The sequence below is a fragment of the Ciconia boyciana genome, chromosome 16 (genome assembly GCF_034638445.1).
Source record: "Ciconia boyciana chromosome 16, ASM3463844v1, whole genome shotgun sequence".
NCBI classification, from domain to species: domain Eukaryota; kingdom Metazoa; phylum Chordata; class Aves; order Ciconiiformes; family Ciconiidae; genus Ciconia; species Ciconia boyciana.
In genome coordinates, this window is record NC_132949.1 from 10,646,098 (window position 1) to 10,658,620 (window position 12,523).

A 12,523-nucleotide genomic window follows, 5' to 3' on the forward strand; every position below is an offset into this window, starting at 1 on the left:
GGGGAAGAAGATAGATAAATTTCCAGGAATACAAGCAATTCTTGACATTGCTCAACTCCAGCTTTATCAGTTGCCCAAAAGAGAAAAATTCCCTCTACAAACCTTGTCTGTCTTTTGTCATCATCAGCTCAATAATGCTAATATTACAAGCTGCACTGTCAAAACAACAACTGTTCATGCTAGAGACATTAAAATATTAAAAATATTTATAGTAACAGTTATGCTGTGTTACTTCAGTATTGCTAGGTCTGACAACTGTTTAAAAAACAGCTTTAAGAAGTCTATAGTCAAAAGAAATGACAGTAAATAAAGCCAGGGGCCTATACCAAGTTGCAGATGAATTCCGCGCACAAACTCCTATTTATTTGCGTGTTTCAACAAGGTCATGAAAATTAAGCTTTCTGAAACAGAATGGGACTTTTTCATAGTAAGACCATTTTGAGGAGGGTGTAATAAGCCTATGTTTCTTTCCAGTTAGACAGGACATTTTGTTAAAAAACAGAAACTGACAAGATTGTGTGTTACAGTGTTTCCAAAGTGTATCTTTTAAGTGAGATCACTTGAAAGACACAAATTTGGGATTAGTTTTATATCAGTTCCTACCTGTCTACTCATTGTCACAAAATCCAGAATGATATAGTTAGTTATACAGCTCCCATACAAAATGTGAGCACACTGTTCTGCTTGCTTTGTACTGTTGTTGTTCTTCAGAACACAGACGTGATCTTCCAACTTCAATGCCATTCAACACCAGCTTCTTCAAAGAGCAATATACTTTTATTTCTATTTTACATTTCAGCAATATACTTTTATTTCTATTTTACATTGCCTGCTAAAAAAACCTCTAAACATAAAACAACCAAAACAAGCAAAAGAAAAACTGATAGATTTGTTTGTTATCTCCTCCAGTGGGTAAATGCAATTCATATTAGCATGTAAATCAACAGGGAATCACACCAAACATCTATCTGGTAGCTCACTAAACATATTGTTTTAGCCCCTTGTGTAAATACTTAGGAGTTTAGTGAGACTTTTTAGCTCACATCAAAACTTTTCTGAAACCTGTGTTTTGATCTGATCATCAAAGGGATATAAAAAATGTATTTTGTTCTATTTCAGGGTCTATTCTACAATACTGAAATATATGCATTTACTTTTTAAATCATTATGTAAGAAATTTCGGATTTCTTTTTTCTTCAAACCCATCTCCTGAAGATAAATCAGCTATCAGAAAGCCACAGTAAAATTGTAAGCATTAACAACATTGTGTATATTACAATTAAACAAAATTCTTTTGCGGAGTAGAGCACAAGTGTTAAGCCAAGTTCTTCTTTCCTGGACACATAAACAAACTCTACGGAGCCAAACCCAACAGGGCCAAATTCTAAACTGGAATGCGTTTTTGAATGCAGAGCTCTGGAAAACAATGTGGGGGGTTTTTTTCCATTGCAATGCAAGTGGCTACAAAGACACTTTTCAAAGTAAATACCAGAAGATGCCTGCGATAATAACCTAATGCTCAAAAAATCACTATTAAGCTACATACCGCCTCGAGGTTGAGATGAATCATTACTACCAATGATTACTGGGACACCAGCATCTTCCAACTTGATCTTCCATTTTTCAATTATTTCAGCTGAACCATCCTAGAAAAATGATGACATAGACGCAGCTACTTTAACTTGTACGGTGGACCAAACACAGTCCAAAACAAAAATGCCTATCAGAGACAGTATTTACTTGGACAGTGTTTTAAACAAGGTCTCAAACATACCTTACTGGCATCATTAAAAACTGATAGCTCCATGGTTTCTTTAAAATCTTGTTCCCAAACTGACTTCAAGCATTCATCTAACCAGCATTCGCTGTTGTGAACAGGCACAATGACAGACTACAAAAAAAGCAAACAAAAATCCAAATGTATGTCAGTAAGCACTACTTCTGTTTACTTACAGTATAAGAATATTAATTAAAAAGGTGAAATGCCAGATCCTTCTGAAACTAACTTTCACAAAAAATGCACCTTAAAAATATAGAAGTAGGCCAAGTTCCTTCATTTTAATTATAAATATACAATTTGCTTTCTTCTCTATCAAACTTTTTTTTCATTTTTTGAGTTCTACAAAATGGCTTTTGGTAGATCTCCAAGGAAACGAAAGAGACTACTGAATCAAAAATGCTAAAAAAACATCTGTAACACCACACTAACCTGTTTCTAGTATTCCTGCATCTCTTACGACACTCTTTACTTCAGTCTTCCATTAATATATCTTACTTATCAATTTTTCTTTAAGCTCACTACCTAATTGGAGATGCTTATATATGCAGCTTGTACCCTTGGGCTCTAGCCAAGTTTTTAAAAAATATTCTATCTAAAACTGTTATTAAGCACATTAGAAGATGACATATGACATAGTTCCATAGTCTACCATTTCAGTTGCAGGCTTTCCTATTATAGCCTCTATTGTTTCAGCCACATACACGCAAAGCATGAAAACTTATCTGAAATATTTTTAAATTGGTTAGAAACCAGAAGCGAGGAATTTCTCTGTTCAGTTACTCACCGCTGTTCTAATTATCCCCAAAAGGCCAACAACCCCCCCAAATTCTTTTAGTATCTCAAAAAATAATACATTCCATTCACAGAATGCAAAGTCCTAAGAAATTAGCAGAGTAATACACTGGCTATGTTTGTAAAGGGAATCCAAACCTGTACCTGTTAAGATTGCTTATAGATGGGGAACTTAAGGCAAAGAGCCTAAGTAACTTGTAAAAAGTCTCATGGGACATTTTAAGAAGTTCCTAGAAATAGAACTTAAACTCCTTATCGTGTTGTGTAACCATAAACACATAGTTTGAAGAAACAGAGGATTAGTTCCTATTGTGAGCATGTGAGAATCTTAAGAAACAAAATGCTAGAATAATACTGAAATTGAGTTATTCAAGACTTAGTGACATGTGAGTACATGTACCTTGTGCAAATACATGCAAATGCATACGTTAGTAGGCAGATTTTGTGGACATGGAGGAGTGTATTTTAGGTTTTTTACAGAGTACGATGTATGTACATGCAGGTATCAAGAGTATGATGTATGGTACGCTGATTAACAAATAAGAAACTTAACATTTCACAGCAAAATAAAAAAACCTATACTTGTCTAAAATGAATGAACATCCTGATTTTTGGCAGGATGCTGTGACAGGCAAAAGGAGTTTTTAAAAGAAATAGGAGGAAAGCTATCTAAAATTTTAAGCAAAGCAGATCTTTGACTTCTGTTTTGGAGAGATAAATAAGTAGAAATAAAAAAATAAAAATGTGAAATTGATTACCAAAGAATTATAACATACAGACAAAAAAGATTATTTCAGAACCGTCTCAGATTAGTACTTTGAGACTAAAAAAATAAGCAAAAATCTGAGATTCTAAACCAATATATTCAATTTACTCAGGATTTTAATATCCTTTATGTCTAGACGGCAATTAAAATATGACCCTATACATTCATACTAATCAATCTAACATATTCATTCAGAAAGAAAAGGGTTCTCCAATCCTTCCAATGACAATATAAACTAGCTACAGTTTTGCACATCCAGAAAAATAAATGATTTTCCAATTTGTTTTTCTAATTAACTCAGTAAAAATTGGATTATGCCATCACAAACTAGCTTAATATTGGCTTGAAAACTGTAAAACTGGAACTTCTTTGCTTTTTTTCATAATGAATTCCTGGTTTAAGTCAGGACAGCAGTGCAAAATATCAAGATTATGTTAGGACCTCTTTGTTTAGTTTGAATTGAAAATAGAAAAAGCAGTACTTTAACAGCAGCATATATAAAACAATCCATAAATACCTGACAGCACTAAGATACTCTGAACTCAACATAATAACTCATAATATATTAGCATGCTTCTAAACACATTACTGTGAACAAGTTCTAGTTCCACAGAACTATCACAACAATGGTGAGCTAGATGCCTGCCAAAATAAGGTACAGAGCTGAATTCCTGATGACACTTCTGTGTAAAACCTGAAAAATTAACAAATCCATACAAATAACAGTACACAGCAATAAGATTACAATATCAGAGTACTGCTAACATTGTATACTAAAGGTTCCTTAGGTTCTACTGTTCTTACTCAGTTTACTGTTTTTCTGTGTATACTCTTTTTTTAAAGCCAAAAAGAAATTAAAAATACCACAGAGCTAAACTTTCATTTCTCCCTAGTTCATTTCTACATTTGTAGCCTGGCTTAAAAGTTACAGATGGCACTTGCCCTGAACTGGGTATTTGTAAATTGGCCTTTACCGTTGTGTCACTGTATCAGAATATGTCAGTCCCCCTGTTTAAAGAGGGAAAAACATGAACCAGGGTGCTATTTCACTTACAGGTGCAGATTCATAGGAAAAAAACCAGCTGGTAGTAACCTCAAGAGACCCCGTCTATTTATTCTGTCCCAAAACAAGATCAACTACAGCTATATAATTGCTGACAAACCATAATCCCAGGGACAGAAACACCAACCTTGCTAAGGCAATCTCTAAAAACAGGCATAAGGAAGGCCTGGAATACAGTCTTCCCGATATCTGAAGCCCTTTTGCTGCAGTTTATGCCAACTACTTCCTGATCCCAGCACATATTATTATTCTAGTTCTCGTTGCAGCAGCCTTCCATATATTTGAAGACTGTTACCATGATCATGAACTACAGGAATATGCATAATACTCTTTCAAAGTAATTCTGAGTCAACACAGGGACATAAAATTGCAAACAACTAATGTCTTTTTGTCATTACAAGATCAACTGAGTGACAACTGAGTCAAAATTATAATTTCATTAGCTGAGACTGATTTATAGCAGAATCCAACAGAGGAGCATTTTCACGGCCTACGAGCCAAGTACAACAGTTAAAATACAGAATTATGAATCATATCTGGATTTGAGCATTGTGATACTACCTGGTTTTCCCTGAACTTCACGCACTCTAGAGTAAGACCTGAAGTGATTTTAGGTATTTTTAGTAACGTAGTTTTGCCATCACTAAGCTGAAGATAACTATTCTTGGCTTCGCTGTGAAATTAATTTTGATGTATGGCAAAAATGACAGAACGTGAAATGGTTGGCAGGTAGTTCAATCCCCTTTCTTCTATAAATGTATTACTCCACCAAAAAAGCCTCCCTTCTTCCCTCAGCTAGGCCACTGAAAAACAATACACCAATCCCAAGACTGAAGTGGAGAAATGTGAGGTTAAAAAAAAAGTTACAGAAACTGTGCAACTGAATGTTTTGCATCAAAAAAATCTCTTATTTCTGGCAGTACCATCATCATCCTCTACTGAGAATATATATAAATGACTCCAAAAGAAACATTAATTTCAGTTTCCACACATTTCAGGTCAAGTTGACTTCTACCTGCCTGCCCCTCTGAATGTGGAAAATAAATTTTAAAAAATCATTTTAACACTGCTAAAGATTTTCTAGAAGTCAGAAACTGTTATTTTTAAATGAAGTTTTCATATGAGTCACTATTCCAAACCATTTAGAAACTCATGGCTGTTGGCAGAAACACACTAGTTTTGTCAAATCTTATATATGAGATACTTTAAATAAACCCAGAAAGATTTTCAGGCACAAACTTTGACCTGCCTTTAGGATCTGAGACTCTGTGAAGCTGCTCATCATTTTCACTTGCCCATTGATCCGTATGTTTTTGCTTTTCAGAGGTTTGCCTCACTACATCTAAATTGTTGCCAAACCACATCAGTTGTATGTGCATTAACTTGTAAAAGAAAACCTAAGTTTAAAAAACCCAAACACGGTTACAGGGAGTAACAAAAGAATCAAATCTTGTAAGAAAAATTTAAAACTATCTTTTCAAACTCCGTGTAACCAAACACGCCCAGCCTCTTCCTCTGTAAGGCCAACCAGCACAAAACCAAGGCCAAAAGCCTCTCCTGAAAAACCCCGCTGCTTTCCTCCGCCTAGTAACCGCAGCACCTACAAAACCTCCGAGGCAAGCACACAGGAGGGAACGGGGCACGCAGCCGCCCAGGACTTTCTTTCTTCCCCAGATCCGCGTCCCGCCGCCCGGCCAGGCGCCCCCCTGCCTGCCTGAGCCTCAGCCCGCACTCGACCGCCGCCGCCCGCCTGACACGTACCACCTGGACGGCGCGGCCTCGCCCCGCCGGCGGCCGGGGGGGCACGGGGCGGCGGGCTGCGGCGGGGCTCCCGCCCGCTCTCCCCGCCTCCGCCATGGCCGCCTCCGCCCCTCAGGGAGGAGGGGGGGCGGCTCACCGGCGGGCTGTCCCGTAACGCCCTGGAGGAGCCGGGGCTCCCGGCGGGGGTGGGGGAGGCGGCGGCGGCGGCTGCCTCACACGTACGGCCGCAGCGTGCTGCCAGGCCCCCCCCTCGCTCTTATCTCTTCAGGAACTGCTCCCCGCAGGGCGCCGCTCACCCTCCGCAGAGCCCAGCAGCCGGCCCGCCTCCCCCCGCTCCCGCCGCCGCCTCGGCCCCTCAGGCCTGCCCCACCCCGCGCACCGGGGCAGCGGCGCGAGCCCCCGCTCCGCGCGCGGGCAAACCGCAGCCGGAGGAACAACGATAGACAAGGCGGCTGGAAAGGCCGGAAGCGCCGCCGCGGTGCTGCGCGACAGTCTAGGACGGCGGCGGGCAGCGAGGCGCTGAGGAGAGGAACGGAGGGCGGGCGGGGGGTAGCCGGGTGGAGCAGCTCTTCTAGGGGCGGCTTCGCCTTCGGGCTGGAGGGACCCTGGGGGCGGACCGCTGGCCGTGTCGCTTGTTGAAAAAGACCGCCTCGGCCGGAGGCTGCTGTGTGTCACTTTAAAACGTTTCTCCTCACTGCGGGTGCGAGATCACCTCCGACGCTCCCTCGGCCTGGCTTGGGGTGCGCTGGTCAGACCACGGGCAGGGCTGAAGGTCCTGTCTGCGGAGGCACTGATTTCTGAAATAAATGGTGCCTGCAGTTTCCTACTTGTTCTCTAATTGCATTTTTTACTTGTATCTCTCCAGTCAACACTTTTCTTGCTCAAGACTAGTCTGTTCAGCACTACCAGTGCCTTGTTTATTTTTAAATAACCTTTAAAAATGGGAAAGTATTGGCTGGTGGTAATGATATCATTATCATTGATCACTTACTGAAACTATGATCATGCAACCACTTACTCTCTTGAAAGTATTCACAACTAAAAGGGATCGCAAGACCAGGCCCTATACAACAACCTATTCATAATTTTTTAAATTTCCACAAAGCAATCTTTGTTGAGCAAAATCCTGAGATTATCCCTTGTTTATCTGAAGAGCCTGTTAAACAGCTAGACAATTCAAGGAGCAAACAGAGCAGAGTTATCTTAAAATGTTTGTTGGCACACAAATCTGAGAACTGAGGAGGTGAGGAAGACAGCCAAGCAGTAATTCACCCATGGAATCTATTTCAAATTATCTACACAGCTTCTCTCCATCCAGCCTGAGTTTAATCTCTCTGTGAAGAGCACTAGTAAATATGATCATTTCTTTTTCTGGCAACAAAGACTGCTAGCACTTTTACTTTGCCTGCATGCCTTGCTTTATCTAAGAAAGTGTAGCAGAGTATTACTTTACTCGTGCTGAACCAAACAAAAGTTCTAGTCAGGGACCAGTGCCTCATTATGCGAAGTAGTCTACAAAATGCAGAGCAAACCCCATGCTTCCTTCCCCAGGGAAAACAGGGAACCAATCAAAACCACCAGAAATGTTTTCTAAGTTATATTCTGTAGCTGACCATGAAGAGTAATTACATACAAATATCTACATAAAATGTGATTTTCATTTGGGGAAATTTTGGACACACTTTTAAAGGTGTATGAGCATGCAAAAACTATCTAACTTCCACTGTGAGAGCTGTAACCTGCTGGCTTTTGAAAATCTAGCAGGCATTTCTGCGTTCTTGGGCAACTAAATAGTTTTCAAAATATAGTCCATTGTTTCAGGCCTATTCCTCTTTCATGTGGGTCAGAATGGAAAGAGACCTCCTAATGCTGTCAAGACAAACTCATTGAGAAGCAAGCAAAAATGGTTTGGTCCTAGTTGTACTTTCAATTGCTCTACTTCAAAGATTTTTCAGAGTGGTAGGGAACAGCACACCAAGCAATTCTTACAGCTAAAAGCATTACAGAGTCAAAGACATTTCTCATCATACTAGTTTTTAGCTTTTATTTCTGATAAAACAATCTCTTGAGGATCATTGTTCTAAAACTTGCAAATTCTGGAGGCTTTAGTTATCAAATAGAAACTTTCCTCACCTTGGTGGAAAGACATCTAGAAAGTTATTTTGCTTTCTTTACATTCAGCTCCATCATTTCAAAAATGACACACACTAGTGTGGATAGCTTAGACCCACTGACTTGTGAGGACAGATCTCAACTGATTTCACTAGGAGTTTAAAAAAAGATTAAAAAGCACTGCTTGTGTAGGGTATCAGTAGGGTTATTTAGGCCAAGTAGTCTTGGGTTTAGTTTCTTTTTGAAAAGGTCAAACTGTAACTGAAGGGGTAAAAGAGTATCCTTCAAACAAATCTGTTGGTGGTGTGGAACACGTGGGCAGCTTCATTTAGTTTTATCTTTATTGGAAAGACAGAATGAGTGAGTACAGAGTTTTCTTCTAACACATTTGTCACTGAATTTACAAGCTTCAGTACCGAAGTATTTCCAGAGCATACCACATTGAAAGGATCATTCAACGAAGTAGGTAAAATATTCAGCTTAGAGCTAGTTTTGAAACCAATTCTATTCAAAGAATGCTTTGAGCTTCCCGAAATGCTCAGTTATTTTCATAAAACATCACAGTTGGGTGGCAAGAAAAGAGGGATGCAATATTTCTCATTATAGTACTATAGGGCAGAATGGGACTTCAGAAGCTCATCTAGTAGTCCTGCCATCCTGAGACAGCATCAGCTTTGTCATTCCTGACAAATACCTACTAGCCTGTTCTCAAAGGCCTTCCTCCAACAATGGAGGCTTCATAACACCCGCAGACAATTTATTGCAGTCCTCGCTATCTTTACCCTTAGAAAGAATTTCTTAATATCTAACCTAGATCTTGCTGTGATTTCAAAGCCTCCTCGAATTTGGCAGGCTAAGATCTTTTCCCCCTAGCAAAAAGATCCCGACACTTGTCATCTCCCTAGTTTTAGAGCTGTTGGGCCTGAGCCTATTGGCTAACTTTTCCCTTTTATACAGAAGCTTCTTGCTACCTCTCTCCCTCCACAGACTGAAGTCTTCAGCTCCCAAGGTACAGTTCCTCAGTTTAAGTCCTCTGTTAGTATCAGGAGTTTAAATATTTTCCCTTAGGCAAAAATTATCCTCCTTTCCTCCTATCTTAATTGATTCAGCACTTTGACCACATTTTAGGCCAGATGTGAAAAGTTCTGCTGGGTTTTGTTTTTTTTTTAAATAAAACCTTAGCACCCTTTCCTGCTTTTTTGCAGGCATAGCAAAGACACCCATTTCATAATCAAACACACTGATTCAATACAAATGAGGATGCCAGTAACCTGCCAAAGATACGACTAGACTCTCTTATAGAGGACACAGCCCAACATCCCTTAAGCCTGTATCTCTGCCCTAAGAGGCTCCCGAGGCTCCCTCAGCCCCCTCCTTAAGGGGTCCTCTGATAGCCCTCTCCCGAGTGTTTTTATCCCCTGCAGCTGTGTGCCTTCTCAGCTGCTTTCTTGCTAATGCCTATGTTAACCCTTTCTTTGGCTGATAGGGCTTGCAAACTCCATCCCAAATCCGTTATTCCTTATCCACCCTGCACACAGAAAACAAGTCATTCCCTTCCTCTCCACAGCCACGATTTATGTATTTGCAAATTGTTGTTACATTCCCCCCCCATCCCGCTCTCTTGTTTAGGTTATGCACCTCTGATTCATTCAGTCCTTCCTCGCTGGTCGTGCTTTAGACCTCTGTTTATTCTCATCTCTCTCTTCTGGTCTCTCTCTGGGCACTTTGCATCTCTGCTGGAGAATGAGACCCAGCGCCAGACCTACTGTTCCCGCTGGGGCTGTCCCAGTGCTGGGCAGAACAGGATTACTTTCCATGTCTTGCAAGCCATACTCCTGTTTGCACAGCTTAGTGCAGTGTTTGCCTTTTTCACAATGGCTTGACACTGTTGACTCCTAATCAGCTTGTGATCTATTATATCCCCTAGATCTTTTTCTGCATGAGGGAAACAGTATTTTAGCATTTTTCTTCCAGTCAGCCACATGAGAATAAAATGACTGAAGTAGTGTGAGTGAGATTATCTGCTTTGTGCTTCAATACCAGAATTGTTTACTGGTTTCCAATTAGTTACATGTGTACACCCTGTTAAGGGAGTTGCACAAGTGTTGCTAATGCCTTCCTTTGGCCTTCAAAGCCTTTATTACTAGTGGGGACTAGTACCTAGGAGTTATTTAGGCCAATTTCCCTGTGTACTCAAGACTTCAAATGCTTGGCTGAAATTGCAGGGCTAAATTGCTCTGAAGAAAACATCTTATCATTTAGACATATTGAGTATGAATAACCTCACTGAAAAATGCTGTTGCTCTTTAGAGAAGAACTGTTGTGTGATACATTTCTCTCCTAGAAACATTAGCGGTTGTTATAAAGGATGTTGCTGTTGCTTGTTTCTTTTTTTTAAATGAGTCAATCTGAAGAAGCCAGTGGTTGTTTTTAGGAGCTGGCAAATATCACAAATATTCTGTTAACAGGCGTACTGGACTTAGGTACCTTTGTGGGTAAACTAGAAAGATCCCATTCATTTCAGTACCAGTCCACACCTCCAAACATACACTATTCTTGACCACCACCAGTCATCCCACTCCCTGTGCACTTTCATCTCATGTCCTCTCATCAGTCTGCTGGCCCACATTGCAATTTCGTGCAGGTTTTCCCTGTTCTGCTTGAGCCATTCTCTTAGCTGCTGTAGTTCAGGCTGTTGAGCATATCTTTATGTTTAGTGTGTTTTTATGGATGAAGACTGCAGGAGATAAGGCAGTGGCAAGGGAGAAGCACAGTTCTTCCACAGAATTGAACAAGATCAGTGCAGGATTTTGCTTTGCCTAGGGCTTCAATTATTGCGCAATCTTATGCAAAGTTAGACTTTTATTTGGCAATCTTTTCTGAAAGGAATGTTTCTGTGTAATGCTATATCTTAAAAATACAATAAAAGAAACATCTTTACTTTTTAGCTGGTGAAATCTGCTGGAGAATGCAGTGATAGGCACCTGATTATGGTCTAACCACCTCAGTTAATACAGTTTGGTTTTGTTATTAAGTAACCAGTCTGAAACCCGGTAAAGTAATAATGGTATTTTCCTTACTTACCCCAAAAGCTTTATAAGTAAGTTATTTAGGGGGGAAAAAAATCTTATTTACAAAAGATAGCAAGATTCAGGTAATGGAAATAGATAAAAGTTAGCCTTGAAATCCCATTTTCCTAATCTTGACAAGTTCCTGTGCACCACAAGTGATAACCTTTGACAATCAAAGCTTCTACTTGAAAAAGAATAAACCTTTAGAAAGTTCAGTTTAAGTTCTTTGTTTTTCAAAACCATACCTCTGGTTTGATCTTCTTGATGACTGAAGTGTTAAGCACTTATGAAATAAAGTTATGCTAGAGAGCTGAGGAAGGTAGGTGGAATTGCATATTTCCCAAAGATTCACTGGTAAATTCATACTGTTCACAGTCAGAATTTTGTTGAACTTCAGTACCTTTGAGAGCTTAAACTTCTTTGTATATAAGTACAGGAAGCATCTGACATTTTAAGATGGGAAAGTGCTTAAAGAAATAAATCATATCCCTACAAAGGAATGTATACATAACAGGAACTGGGATGTATATAATATACAGAGATCCACAAGACAATGTATTGGATGCACATCTTTATATGACATACAGACAGGAAGGGAAATGAGAAACATTTTGAATTATGAATTAGCCAAAGGCCTCTGAAGAAAAGATTACAAGAATTGTATAGCTCTAGAGAATACAGCAACATTTACTTAATACATCTTCATTGAAAAGAGAATTCAATAGGTTCTTTAAAGCTTTATACTACCCTATAAAAGATATCTTATTATATCATATCTTATTGTACCTTTTTACATCATTCTTAAAATACTAACCTACTTTGAAAAGTAGGTCTTCAAGTATAGTTTATTGTGACTAATTCAATTTCAGTTTTGTTTAATTTTCAAGCAAAGACTGTTCTTCCATTTTCCTGTAAATGCCAATTCTTCAGACTCACCCTGGGTTATGAAGTGCAAAGTTCTTTCAGGTTCATGCATCTTCAGTAAAACAGATTTTACAGCTTCACTTAAGCTAATAATACTGCTGATAATACAAAGGCTAGTATAGTGAGCAGCTTGCTCCCTTACAGCTGTATTGGCCGTGTGTTGTAAAAGAGTAGTAGAGATGTAATTCTTGTCAGAAAATTGACCAGATGTGAGCAGAACAGAGACAGGAAACTGTTCTCTTTCAATGAAAAGC

The 12,523-nt window shown here is 39.5% G+C and overlaps 1 protein-coding gene across 12 annotated transcripts in view; it reads right to left on the reverse strand.

Moving 5' to 3' along the window:
* B3GNTL1 (UDP-GlcNAc:betaGal beta-1,3-N-acetylglucosaminyltransferase like 1) overlaps window positions 1-6,837 on the reverse strand; it is a 144,474-nt gene extending 137,637 nt beyond the window's left edge. For 3 of the 12 annotated variants that reach the window (XM_072880775.1, XM_072880776.1, XM_072880774.1), the window contains exons 1-3: window positions 6,163-6,837; window positions 1,775-1,891; window positions 1,547-1,646 (exon numbers count right to left, since the gene is read on the reverse strand). In XM_072880775.1, coding sequence (XP_072736876.1) covers window positions 1,547-1,646; window positions 1,775-1,891; window positions 6,163-6,258 — 313 coding nt within the window. In that variant the 5' untranslated portion in view covers window positions 6,259-6,837. Of the gene's footprint in view, window positions 1-1,546; window positions 1,647-1,774; window positions 1,892-2,209; window positions 2,296-5,650; window positions 5,968-6,162 lie in introns of those variants that run through there. The other 9 variants (XM_072880772.1, XM_072880773.1, XM_072880780.1 and 6 more) reach the window with 8 other exon arrangements.
* Between the last annotated feature and the right edge of the window lie 5,686 nt (window positions 6,838-12,523).